This window comes from Cygnus atratus, chromosome 19, assembly GCF_013377495.2.
Source record: "Cygnus atratus isolate AKBS03 ecotype Queensland, Australia chromosome 19, CAtr_DNAZoo_HiC_assembly, whole genome shotgun sequence".
In the NCBI taxonomy this organism is placed as follows: Eukaryota; Metazoa; Chordata; class Aves; order Anseriformes; family Anatidae; genus Cygnus; species Cygnus atratus.
This window is the reverse complement of record NC_066380.1, coordinates 9,425,671-9,438,252: the sequence shown is the minus strand read 5'-3', so window position 1 is coordinate 9,438,252 and position 12,582 is coordinate 9,425,671. Positions and strand designations below refer to the sequence as shown.

Here is a 12,582-nt window from a genome sequence, read left to right as displayed (position 1 = left end):
CAGCCAACAGCCCCAGCGGAGCCTGGGGAAAGCCACACAAAGCGGGAGCGCGGCGCTTTGCTGGGCAGGACTGGAGGCAGAGCGGAAAGCACAGGGCAGGAGAGCTGAGCTGCGGGGGCTGAGCCCCAGGAGGGTGCCCAAAGGGGCTGGAATGCAGGGACAGTACCTAAAAACCCCAGGTTTGGACCCAAAAGAGAGGCTCGCGACACAGCAGGGTGGGGGTTAAGTGCGGACGCTGCAGGGGCGAGGTCTGGGGGCAGCTGGTGAGCTGCAACGTACCATAAAAAAACCTAAAAACAGCTGGAATGGTCAAAGCAGCGAGACGTGGCTGCAAAAAAAAATGGCTAATTCTGCACGGGCATGGCACCAGGGTAAACGCAGCCGCAAATGGGGCCTGGCCCCGTGTTATGGTAGGGCCTACACAAAGTCCAAGCGTTGCCACGGGGTGCCCAGCTCGGGGCAGCCCCACGGACACGTCCCCCTGGGGGGGCTGTGCCCTCGGCGCGGTGTGTGCGTGGCCTCACCCCTTCCTGCAGCACGGACAGACGGACGGGTGGACAGACAGACAGAGGGCCCAGCGGTGCAGGAGGGGAGGAACAAAGCGAGCAGGACGGGGCTGGGGCAGCTCCAGAGCCCCATGGAGGTGCCTCCGGCTCCAGATCTCGTGGCGAGCATCCACTGCGGGGATGCTGACGGGAGGACAGCCTTCCTCCTCCTCATCCTCCTCGTCCTCCCGCCCCAGAGACGGGCCGGGGGGGCCCTCAGAAGAGGCAGGACCCCCGCAGGCCCCGCGCCCTGCTCAGCTCGGAGGCCAGCGAGCGGCCCATCCTCTTGGTGGTGAGCCTGGCACGCTGCGCGGCCTCCACGGCGCGGCCCAGCGACCGCTGCAGCTCCTCCAGGTCGGCGAGGGGCAGGCCGAGGGGGGGGCGCTGCGGGGGGGCCGGGGCTGAGGTAGGTACGGCCGGGGAGCAGTAGCTGGGGGGAGGAAGAAGAAGAAGAAGAAGGGGTCATCGCATGGGGACATCGCACAGCTTTGCACCCCCGCAGTCTGCTCCCCTCTATTTTTTTTAAATCCCCCCAAATCTCACCCATCTCCCCCCCCCCCCCAACACCTCAGCCCCCCCAGAAGTTGCTGGGACCCCGCTCCCACAGCCCAGCCCCGGTGCCTGGGGTCCGTGGCCACGCCAGGGGACGTGGGGCAGCCCTGGGGTGCTCACAGCCCCCCTGGGACAATCCGGCCTCTCCCCCCCCCCGGTGCAGAGCATCCTTACAGCAGGGGGGGCGCGTAAGGCACGAGGGGGACGGGGGCGAGGTAGCCGACGGGGGGGCCGCCCGCCAGGTACCACAGTCCCGGCTGCTCCGGCGGCTCGGCTCGGGGACGGGGACGGGAGCCCGGCGAGGACGCGGTGTCGGTGCCAAGCTCTGCTGTGGGGAGAGAGGTGCTGGGGTTAATGGAGGGGGTGTCCCCTGTCCCTGTCCCCCCCCCCCCCCGGAGCTGGGCCAGCCCCTGCCACGCACCGTGCGCGGCTCCGTCCCTGCTGCCAGGCGTGGGGACAGCCCGGGGTGCCCGGCACGTGGGGCAGCGCCGTGTCCTGGGGGTGCTCTGCCGGGGCTGCCGCACGGCGTCGCCCGCCGGGGAACCGGCTGCAGGGAGAGGGAGGAAACACGTCCAGAAAATAACACACGGAGAAGGCACGAGGCACTTTGGGAAGAGCGCAGCAGGGAGCGTGGCGGGCACCAAAGCCATCTCCCCGCAGGAACCCACGGCTCTGCCATCGGGTCCGGCCAAGGGGCAACCCCAGCTCCCCGTGCATTACGTAATTAATGCCTGAAGTCATTAATTAACAGGCTTGGGAAGCAGCCAGAATGGGCCAGGGATGCTCACCCGATGCCGTCCTGCTCCCGCAGCACTGGGGGCACCCCGGGGTGCTCGGCTCTCCTCGGGGTGCCGGGGTGGCGGGTGGTGGCACCTGGTACCGCGTCCCTGCAAATCCCAGTGTCAGCACGGCCAGGGTACGGCAGCACCCCATCACCCACCGTGTGGGGTCAGCCTGCCCGGCACCCACCTGTGTACTGCCCCCGCACCGTCCCCATGCCCGGGGGACTCCGAGAGCGCTTCTGTGTAGCTGGGGTGCCCCGGTGCCGCCTGTCCCCGTGCCCAGCCAGCGAGCGGCCCGACTCGGAGCCTGCAGGGAACGAAGTGGGGCTGGTCACAGGATCTGGCCGTGGGCCGTGCTGGGTCCCGTGGGGTCACCGGGACGTGCCCGGTCCCCTTGGTCCCCCTGGCCCAGCCAGCAGCCCCTCTCCACCGCCCCCTCCGCCCCAACACGGTCCCCACTCACTGAGGTCCAGCTCGGTCCCGTCCCGCGGCAGCGATGCCAACCTGCCCCTTGTCACAGCGGCGGGGGCCACCCTGCCCCGTGCCGGGGGGCTCAGCTCCCTGTGGAGGGCACGGAGCTGTCAGCACCCAGCCGGGTCCGCAGCAGGGCCCAGACTTCGGCAGCAGAGGCATGGGGAGAAAATTGGGGTGTTTGTGACCCCCGGCGTGGTGCTGCTGGGAGGGGGGCACCTCAAGGGACCTGACCCCCCTCTCACGGCATCCCTGGGGACCCCCGTGTGTCCCCTCCCCACCCCACCCACGGCCAGGCTGCTGTCCCCCTCCCGAGGTCCCACAGCACTATCGGGATGGGCTTGGGCCCCGCTGTCATTTGGGGAAAAGCCGGGCTCTGCCGAGCCACCTACCCCGTGGGCGCTGCGTCCCGGGGGGACGAGGGTCCGCTCGCCGCCGGCTGCCTCCTGGCCTGGGCGCTCCGCGGGGCGGCTTTGCCCTCGGGGTAGCTGCGGGACCGGCGCAGGCTCTCCTCCAGCCTCCGCCGCAGCCGCCACACCTCGTCCCGCAGCGCCCGGATGGCCCGGCTGCGGGGGACAGGCACGGTGAGGGGGGGCTGCCAGCCCCAGCCCCACAACCCGTCCCCATAACCACCACAGGACACGGCTGATGCCCACCCTCAAAATGAGACTGGGGCTGGCCAGCCCACACGTGTCACGAGTTTGCCGGTCTCAGCCCTACCCAGGAGCCGCTCTCCCATGCCCAGCTCCCCCCCCCCCCAAAAAAAAACCACCAACCTGAGGAATAAACTCAGGGACCCGCTTCCCGTTCGCACCCCGCACCCCGTCCCAACTCACTCGCGCTCCACGCGGGAGCCCAGCAGGTCGCAGGGAGCCGGGGCAGGGGACGGCGAGGCGGTGCCCCCCCCGGGCAGGGGGCCGCAGGCGCTGGCGCAGCTCCTGCCCCCCCCCTCCAAGTCGCTGCGAGCTGGGGAGCAGGCAGGAGGTGGTGAAGGCGGCGGCGGGGGGCGCGGGGCAGCGCCGGGTGCTGGCTGCTCGCTGCCGTCACCGTTGGGTCCCAGCTCGCTGCCCAGGCTCTTGGCCCAGCGCGGGGGGGAGCTGCTGTGCGAGGCGGTGCTGGGGGGCAGGCTGGGCCCCCCAGCGCCGCCCCGGGGGGAAAGGTGCCTGGGGGACGGGTAGGTGCCCATCAGCGCCTTCTCGGGGGGCAGCGGCTGTGCATCCTTCTTCTGCGGAGGACGGAGGGGTGCAGGGATCGGGGCGGGTGGTCCCAGTGAGCCTGGCGTCCTGGGGAGGGACAGGGCATAGAGACAGCCCCCCACATCCCACCCACACCCCAAACCCCCCAGCACCCCTTTTCCCTGCTCCCCTCCGCCTCTCTCCCCCCACCCCGCTGCCCTCCCGTGCCCCAAACCCCATCGGACGGAGCAAGCAGCCGGTGCCAGGGCCGTACCCGGTGCCCAGGGCACGATGCTCGGGGGTGCGCACCAGCGGGGACACGCGGCTGGCCTCCGAGCCCACGAAGCCGCTGTCCGTCTCCGGCGACACCATGCGCTGCTCCTGCAATGGGAGCAGGATTGGTGCCGCGCACCCCTGGGAGACCCCGGCAGGGTGACGGCCAGCGGGGACCCACCACCCCCAGCGCTCACCTGGCGGCAGGGCTTGAGGGGACGGCGCTGGGTGGCAGCGGTGCCCGCCCCGCTGCTGTGCCGGGACAGGGGCGCCCGTGGTGGCAGAGGCTCGGGGAGCACCGGTGGTGGCGGCCGGGGGGCAGCTGGGGGCTCCTGGTGGTGGCCACGCGTCCCCTCCGGCCGCAGGGGGTCCCCGTGGGGCAGCGGCGCTGCTCTCCTCTGCGGGGGGCACCTGTGGGGAGAGGGCAGAGGATGAGGAGTGGGGCTGAGCAGCCAGGTGCCCCACGGAGGCTGTTAACCCTGAAGCCTATCGATGCCGGTGAGGACCACGTGAGCCAGCTGGTCTCCAAAGGGATTCAATCCCCGTGCGCCCACACCCAGCGCACCAAACAAACGATGTCCAACGTCTCCTAAACACACTCAACATATAAAGCCACATGGGGAGCACGGGCAGCCAGCTTGCTTCGAGACACAACCCCTCCCCAGGCCCTCACGCTCGCCCTGCCGGGGCCTCCGTGCTCCTGCAGCACTTACGAGGGGGAGGTCTCGAGGTCGGTCCCCTCCTCCAGTGACCGTGCCCTGCAGGGGACCTGCCTGGGGCCAACGTCCCCTGCCACAGGGCCATCTGCCTCCTCCAGGGAGCCGCTGCCCGCCAGGCTCAGGTGCTCCAGGCTCAGCGATGCCGGCAAGGACTTGAAGTGCTGGTACCTGCAAGAGGCGCAGGCAGGAGCGGGTGGGTTTGGGGTGCCGGGAGCTGCCCCCCCACACCCCCATGAGGGGCACTTACTGCTCCAGCAGGTCCCCAAAGTCATCCTCCGCTCGGAGCTGCTTGTGCCAGAGGGGCCGGGGCAGCCCCCCTGCCACCACCTCGCCATCCCCCGATGTCCCCTGGGTGCCGGGGGGAGCCTCGGTCACCGCTGGGCTCAGCTGGGGGCACGGGGAGCCCGGGGGGCGTGCTGCCCACTCCAGCCGCTCCTTCAGCTCCTCCAGGCGCATCCCCAGGCAGAATATTTCCCCTTCCACCACGCTGAAAGACAGCACCCATCAGCACCCGAGGGACACCGAGCCTGGGGCGGGCTGCTCCTGCAAAGGGCTTGGAGCAGTGGGGTTGGGGTGCGGCTGGCTGGGACGGGGTGGCAGGTCACCGGCACCCCCAGCAAATACACACAGCCAGAACCAACGAGCAGGAGCCCAGCAGAGCGCTCCCACCCCACAGCCGGGGGCGAATTAAGCAGCACAACCCCAGGAACCCCCCCGTGTGCCCCATGCCGAACCGCTCACCGCTCCGGGTCGAAGTCCCCCGAGGCTGCGGGGCGCTGCCGCTGCCGCCCGTGCTCCTCCCGTGCCCGCAGGTACGCCCGCTCCAGCGCGTCCTGCGTCTCCTTCAGCCGCCTGAACCGCTGCAGCGAAAAGGCAGCCTGAGAGCTCGGCCCCACGCAGCCCCGAAACCCCCCCCCAGCGCTGGGGCTGCACCCTGCCTCTCCCGGCAAGGGACAGAACCCCCCCGGGAACAGCAGGGGGGTAAAAGCGAGGGGCCCAGCCAGCCCGGACACCCGCGCGGCCCTAGGAAGGACGCACCTGGAGCTGCTCCTGCGGCGCCGCGCTCCCTGCCCTCACCCAGCCCTCGAAGGACTCCACCTGGTTGGGAGAGCAGGGGCTGAGCCGGGGTACGAGCCCGCTCCGTGCTCCTGCTGGAGGGTCCTGGTCTGCTCCCCCCCCCCCGGCCACCCGGGACTTGCCTGTGCCTGAAGCTTGCGGGTCTGCCCCGCCAGCGTCCGCGTGAGCTGGGGCCCTGGGCACCGGCACTGCCCCGCGCATGTGGGGCAGCCCCCCGAGGAGGAGAGGGGCGAGCGGGGCCGCTGCGACGCCCCCCATTCGGCCGGTCCCAGATCTGCAATAAGCACAAGGTGATGCTGCTGGGGTGACCCCCCCCCCGGCACTGCTTCCCCCTCTCTGGGGCAAGCCGTGGGCCCCGATGGGTTTGGGTCATGGCCGACCCTCCCAGCGCTCAACCCACCTCCATCCACCGAGAGCGGCGGGGTCGGGGCCGGCTTCGGGTTCGGGGCCGGCTTCGGGTTCGGGGCCGTGCTGACGGTGGCCGTGCTGGCCCGCGGGATGCTGAAGGCCATCACCCTGCAGCCGCTGCCCAGGGTGCCGGCGTGGGCGCTGCGGCTGGCGCGCGGCGGGTCGGCGTACAGGCTCACCTGGGCCGGGACAGACGGCTCGGGCACCCCGAGGAGAGCACCCCAAACCCCAAACCCCGACACGAAGGTGCCACGGGGACGGCACCCGGTCTTCGAGGCATGGAGCCCCTCTGAGTGAGAGCCTGGGAGCGCAGCGTCGCACCCATGGGTGCCCCCCGGACCCCCGTGGCCCCCTGAGCACCGCCGGGTGCCCTGCCTCAGCGCGGGAGGACACGGGGACATCTGCGGCCCCGCCGGCGCTTCCTGCCATTTTGGTGCCCTGCAGCAGCCTCCCCGGCCATTTTGGGGAGGTTTTGGCACCGCCCCGGCGCAGGGAGGAAGGGTGACTCGCTGCGGTGACAGCGCTGTCACCGTCCCCACCGCCACCCTTCCTCAACCGCAGCTCCGTCGGGAGGAAGAGCGCGGCTGGGGGAGGAAGGCGCGGGGGCCGCAGGGGAGGCGCTGCGCAGCTGCACCGCTGCCACCGCTGCGTGTCCCCTCCAGCAGGGCCACCACCGCATGTCCCCTCCAGCAGGGCCACCACCACGTGTCCCCTCGGGTCCCACCCAGCACCCACCTTGGCGCCCAGCCGCAGCTGGTCGATGGTGTTTTCGGCCTCGGCGTACTTGGTCAGCAGCTTGTGGTAGTCGTCCTGCAGAGCCAGGGGAGGGGGGACACGTCCCCGTGTCATGGGGACGGCCACCGGGGTGGGGTGGCAGGAGGCATCCCAGTGCAGGGGGGGGGGGAAAGGGGCCCTGAATGTGGCCTTACTTCCCTGCGTGGGGGGGACGGGAGCCTCCCTCTCCTCCCAGGGGACAGGGGGGGACACAAGGAGATGGGGGGGACACGAGCAGCCCAGGTGGGACACGAGCAGCACTGGCTCCAGTCCTGGAGGTGCTTGGTCCTCGCAGGACAGGGAAGAGGAGACCAGACCCAACGCCCCCGTGCCGCAGCTCCCCAGAGGGGTCACACCGTTCCGCTCGCGGCCCGAGGTCCCCCCGCAGCCCCTCCCAGTACAGCCCCGAACTGGGAGAACTGGGCCTTACCTGCAGCTGCTGCACCAGCGCCGTGGCCTGCCGGGGGGACCTGAGCTCCTGCGGCACGCCGGGGGGCACGGGGGGCTGCGGCGGGGCCCCCTCCCCGCTGCTCAGCAGCACCTCCCGGACGATTTCGGCCGGGGACTTGGGGATGAGGGGGCCGCCGGGGGTCCTGGCGCGGGCGGGCAGGGCTCTGCTGGGCGGCGGGCGGTAGCTCTGGTCGAACTTCACCCGCGCCTCCACCTTGGAGAGGTCGGGCAGGGGGTGGTTGAGCTGCCCCCGGCCGTACCGGCACCCTTCGGTGGCCTCCTTCGGCTTTTTGGCACCGGCGTGCCGCTGGGGGCTCAGGGACCGCGACAGCCGGCCGGGCTCGGGCACCCGGGGCCTCTGGTGCTGCTGTGGGGTTTGGGGGCTCCCCAAAGGGCCGGGCTTGGGGCTGGGCTCAGCCCTGCTGCCAGCAGTGTTTTGGGGCGCTGAGCGGCTCTGGCTGGGGCCCCAGCCCTGCCCGCAGCTCCCATGGGTGTCCCCAGCCCTGCCCCAGCCCCGGCGCCGTCTTGGGGGGGTGGCGGGGCCGGGGCTGGTGTCCGAAGCCCCTGAGGTGTCACCACCATCTGTGGTGACACACGGGGCTTTCTGGAGGGGCCCTGCCTTGGGGTGCAGCTCCCCATCGCTCTCTGCCCCCCAGGGCCCCTCCAGCCGCTCATCCTCCATGGAGCTGCCCCGCTCCTCCTCCTCCTCCTCCCCTTCCTCCTCCTCCTCCTCAGTCAGGTCCTGCCGTGGGTGCCAGCGAGCCGGCTCCACTGGGGACCCCTCGTCCAGGTCCTCGCCGTCACCTGCAAAGCGCCACTGCCACCAGCCAGCCCGCACCGTCCCCACACCCCCCTGGCTGCCCAGGGCGAGCTCCTGCTGTCCTGGGATGCCCGGGTCCCCCCCACGAGCGTTTTGGGGCAGCGGGAGAGGACTCACCCGATGGGGGGCTTCCGGCATCCTCCTGGCTCCACTCCTCCGAGCCCGAGCCCTGCAGGTCGCTGAGGTCCATGCTGCCGGCGGGTGCCTCCCCGAAACGGGAGCTCCCCGGCCGGCTGGTGACAGCCACCAGCCCATCCTCCTCCAGGCCGATGACACCGTTCTCATCCATGTGTCTCTCAAAGTCTTCCTCCTCCTCCTCCTCCTCCTCCTCCTCCTCCTCTTCCTCCCAGCGCTTCAGCTCCTCGCAGCTGGTGCCCAGGTCCGTCTGCGTCCAGCGCAGCCACGGCGCTGAGCTGGCCATGGCCGGCAGGGCAGGGCAGGGCACGGAGTGCCACGCTGTCCCTTGTCACTTGTGCCGCTTCATGGCAGGGTGGCAGCGAGGGGCGGGTGCCCGCCGGGGCTGGGGACCTCCTTGCGGTGAATGTAGGTCACATCACGGCGCTCAGCGCTGCAGCATCCTGGAGGGAGAGAGGGAAGGATGCTCAGCAGGACACAGCGGGCTCTGTTCGAGGTCCCCCCTCCTCCCCGCACGGAGATGTCACCCGCTGCCGGGGCTTTCCCCGTCCCCGGGGACAGGAGTCGTCCCCATGGTGGGGACCGTGGCACCCTGGGGTGTGCACACCACATCCCAGGGGAAGGAACGCGCTGGGGGGGTTTCCAGTGCTCCCCCCATCCCATCACCTCCTTCCCGCGCTGCCACCCCCACGTTCATCCCCGTCCCCCCCAGGACACCAGCCCCGGCCCCATTTCTCTGGCCTGGGGACCCCCAACCCCCCCACAAGCCCCCCGTGTGCTCCGATCCACCCAAAACAGCCACGAGCCCGCGGCAGCGAGGTCCAGGCTGGGGCTGGGGACGAGGAGCAGCGAGCGTGGGGGGAGCGGGGTTGGGAGGGGGGACCCAAATCCTGCCTCGCCGAGGCCCCGCGCGCTTGCTCCGCCGGGGCCCTAAAAGCAGGATGTGTCCCGGCGTTCCCATAGCAGCAGCGGGACAAAACCTGGCCGCGGCTGGGGGGAACGAGGCTCTCCGGGGTTTTTCTAGCAGCTGGAACGGAGCCTCCAGCCCTGGGAGCAGCCCAGTTCCTAACGGGAGGTGGGACCCGAGCCCCCCGGCTGCGGGGCTGGGGACGCACGCGGGGCTGGGGACGGGCACGAAGCGGGAAGGCAGGAACCACAAACAGGGATGGGGGCTCGCAGCCCACCCCCCACACACCCACCCCAGCGCGTCCCCGTCACCGTGAGGTCCCCGTGGCGGCACCCAGAGCCCTGCCGCGTCCCCCCGGGGCCGGGAGCCCTGCGCCCAAGTCGGAAATGTGCTCGGAGCTTCCTGCGGGCCGCCACAGCCGCCCTCAGCCCAGCAGGCTCCGCGCGGCGCGGCCCAGCCCCGCACCGCCTCTGCCGGCACAGCCAGGGGAATAAAATCTCTTCTTGTGTCTAATCCAGCCGGGAGCGAGGTGCCGAAGCGAAGCGGGGATGCCCGGCACCATCGGCAGCTGCCACGGGGCCGAAGGTCTTCAAGGACCTCCCCGATGTCACCGACGGGGACAAGCGGCCCCAAAATTCAGCCAGGCTGACCCCCCATGGAAAGCAGGATAGGGCCGACGCAGCGCAGGCAGTGTCACAGCCCTGTCCCCTGTCACCACCCCGGTCCCACCCTCCGGGCCTGGGGGTCCCAGCCCCACACCTCTGCCCCATGGGGTCTGGGGGAATGGGACGGGAACAAGGGCAGGGCCGGCAGAAGCCCCGCAGCGCTCGTCCCCACATCCCCTCCCACCCCAAGCACCATTTGGGACGGCCCCAAGGGGGACGCAGAGGGGCAGAGAGGATTTAGGGTCTCCGAGCTGAGGCTTCCACGCTCCTCTTTGGCTCCTTGTCCAAAATGCAAGCTTTCAAGTGGAATAAAAACTCTACACACATACACACTTGGGACTGTTTTCGTTTGCTTTGTGGTTTTCTGAGTCCAGGGCCACATCATTTTTGGCCAGGCTTGTCTCTGCTAGCGACTCGTTTAAAGGGAAGTTTCAAAAAAAAAGGGGTTTCTCTTCCCATCATGCTATCTGGTGGTGGACTTTCTGGAAAGGTGATAAATGCGGCTGAACTCAGAAATAAACCCCAAACCTGCAGCTGTGGGCAGTGCGGGGCAGGGGGGGGGGGATGCTGCCTGGGAAAGGGGGGAGGTGATGAACACGGGTACCAACGAGGAGCTGCAGCTCTCCCAGCCCATCAGAGCCCAGAAACCAGCAGCACCTGGGGGTCAGCAGCCCAGGGGGCTCCCCAAAAGGTGGAGGGGGCCGATTTAACCCCCAGCGCCCCAACACGGCGGCACCCCCCCAGGGCACCTCGCGGCGCAGGGCTCTGGGGCTCCCCTTCCCCCCTGGGGCTCGAGGCCACTTTTCTTCTTCCGTGCCAGGAAGCGGGCCAGGATCTGCGTTTGGAAACGTCCCAGCTGAGAGAGGGGCCGGAGCCAAAATTGCTCTTTAGTCGCATTGAGAAGATGCAGAGCCCGCAGCATCCCCGTCCTCCCCGGGCAGCGGGAACGGGGAAGAGCCTCAGGGCGAGGAGAGCGCGGCTGCCTGGCCAGCATATAGGAAAAAGCCTTGTGCGGCCTTCCCGGGAAGGTTGCAGGACCCTAAGGGAGGACTTGGGGTTTGCTCGGTGCCCGTACGGCTCGGAGGGGGCAGGCAGGGCTGGCAGAGCTCTGCCTGGCTTTGGGATGACCGGGTCGGTGCTGGGCAGCTGAGGTTGCATAGAAACAGCACCCAGGCACCTACAGCAGGATTTATGCTGGGGGATTTGCAGAGCTGGGGCTGGGATTAGAGGCTTTCCCCCAGCAGATGCACCGGAGCGGGGTCGGTGCCGCAGGTCTGCCCGTCACCGACGAGCAGCCGCCCCCAGGGCACCCGCAGCACCCCAAAACCATCCCTGTCCCAAATGTCCCCCCCCCGGGGCCATGCTGCGGCTTCAATAGCAGGCAGGAGCTTGCGCAAGGTCTCATCTGCGTGCCACTAATTACACAGTAACGGGCTGGATTAATTACCCCGCTGCGAGCGCGCCAGGACGTGCCCCGGCTCCTGCTTGGTTACTGCCGCGGTGCCAGCTGGGGGGGGCCAACACTGCCGTCCTTGGGGGCTGTGGGGACAGGGGGGGCACGGAGACCCCATCCCCATCAATGCAGAGAGGAGGTGACGTCCCCCGAGCGAGGAGGGACATCTGCCCTTGCGCCCCAAGGGACGCGTTTCTCGGTGGGGACGTGCTGAGGGGCACGGCAGGAGGGTGAGAGGCTGGGGGGGCTTTAACCCCAAGGCAGGCAGGGCTGCGGGGGCAGCTCCAGGTTCACGGGGACCCCGCAGTGGTCCCTGAGGGGACAGGCACCCGAATCGCCCCCATCCCCACCCCAGCAGACCAAGGTGTGGGGACGTTGGGCCTGGAAGGGACTCGGGGACAGCAGGCAGCACGGGGGGGGGGGGGTTTAGAGGAGACCCCGGTGAGCCCTCACGTGCCCGTGCCCCATTTGCAAGGGCTGAGGGCGAGCAGCTCGGCTGAGCTCCAGGCCCACGACAGCAGGGACATTTACAAACCAGCAGCTCCAAAAACTAACCCCAGCGACCCCCCAGTGGTGCTGGACCGGCACCTCGGCGCGTCCCAAACAGAAAGCTGGTCACGTCGGCAGCCCGCCTGGAGCCGAGGACCCCCAAAAGCACGAGGACCTCCAAAAGCACGGCTTTCGGACCCAAAAGCACCGATCTCGCCTCCCTGCACAGCCCGGGGGCACTGCACGGTGGGCACACACGGCAGGAAAATAAAACCTCTTTGTGGCTGGGAGCAACACCCATCGGCACGGGCAAAGCGAGGGCGATGCCCACCGGCCCCGTCCCAGCCACCTGCAGGAGGAGCTGGGTTTTCGGGGTCCCTGCTCTCACCCCACTGGCACTTCCACCCAAAGCCTCTTTTGGGGTTTAGGCAGGTCCAAAGCAGTCCTCCTGGCCGAAACTCGGCAACGGGCCGCCTGTTTTCAGCAGGGGATAATTCCTGGGTTACGAGGCTTGTTTTTTTTTAAAGCCCCCAGAGTTTTTTGCGAGCTTGAAGGAGGGGAGAGGACGGGACCCGCCGCTGCCGTAGCGCTCCTTCCATTGGGAAAAAGAAGCCGAAATCACGGGGCCGTGTCACTGCTCGAGGCCCGGCGGGTGCCCTGGTGGCCCCAAAACCCCGCGGGTGGCCAAAGCCCAGCTCTGTAGGGCCGGGCGAGCAGCTCCATCCCCACATCCCACCCTACAAAGCCGCGGGCTCTCACCCATGGACGAACCATGGGGTGGCCGTGTGGGGCTGTCACCGGCACCACGCAGCCGGCGGCACCGGGACCCCCGGCCACGTCGGGCAGGGGGACGCGGGCGGCGTCCGGCCCCCGCAGCGCGGGTCCCG

General features: G+C 69.7%; 1 protein-coding gene across 1 annotated transcript; it reads right to left on the bottom strand.

Annotated features, from left to right (window-relative positions):
- Nucleotides 1-761: 761 nt before the first annotated feature.
- On the bottom strand, nt 762-8,467 carry AKNA (AT-hook transcription factor). Its single transcript, XM_035564637.1, has 21 exons — nt 8,298-8,467; nt 8,164-8,237; nt 7,721-8,030; nt 7,207-7,621; nt 6,738-6,812; nt 6,019-6,181; nt 5,717-5,862; nt 5,556-5,615; nt 5,259-5,377; nt 4,765-5,004; nt 4,512-4,685; nt 3,996-4,209; nt 3,800-3,906; nt 3,389-3,633; nt 3,187-3,316; nt 2,743-2,916; nt 2,343-2,440; nt 2,067-2,186; nt 1,519-1,644; nt 1,272-1,425; nt 762-975 (listed from the first exon to the last, which is right to left on the bottom strand). The coding sequence occupies exons 1-21, from the start codon at nt 8,465-8,467 to the stop codon at nt 762-764; spliced, it is 3,528 nt and encodes a 1,175-aa protein (XP_035420530.1).
- Nucleotides 8,468-12,582: the final 4,115 nt, after the last annotated feature.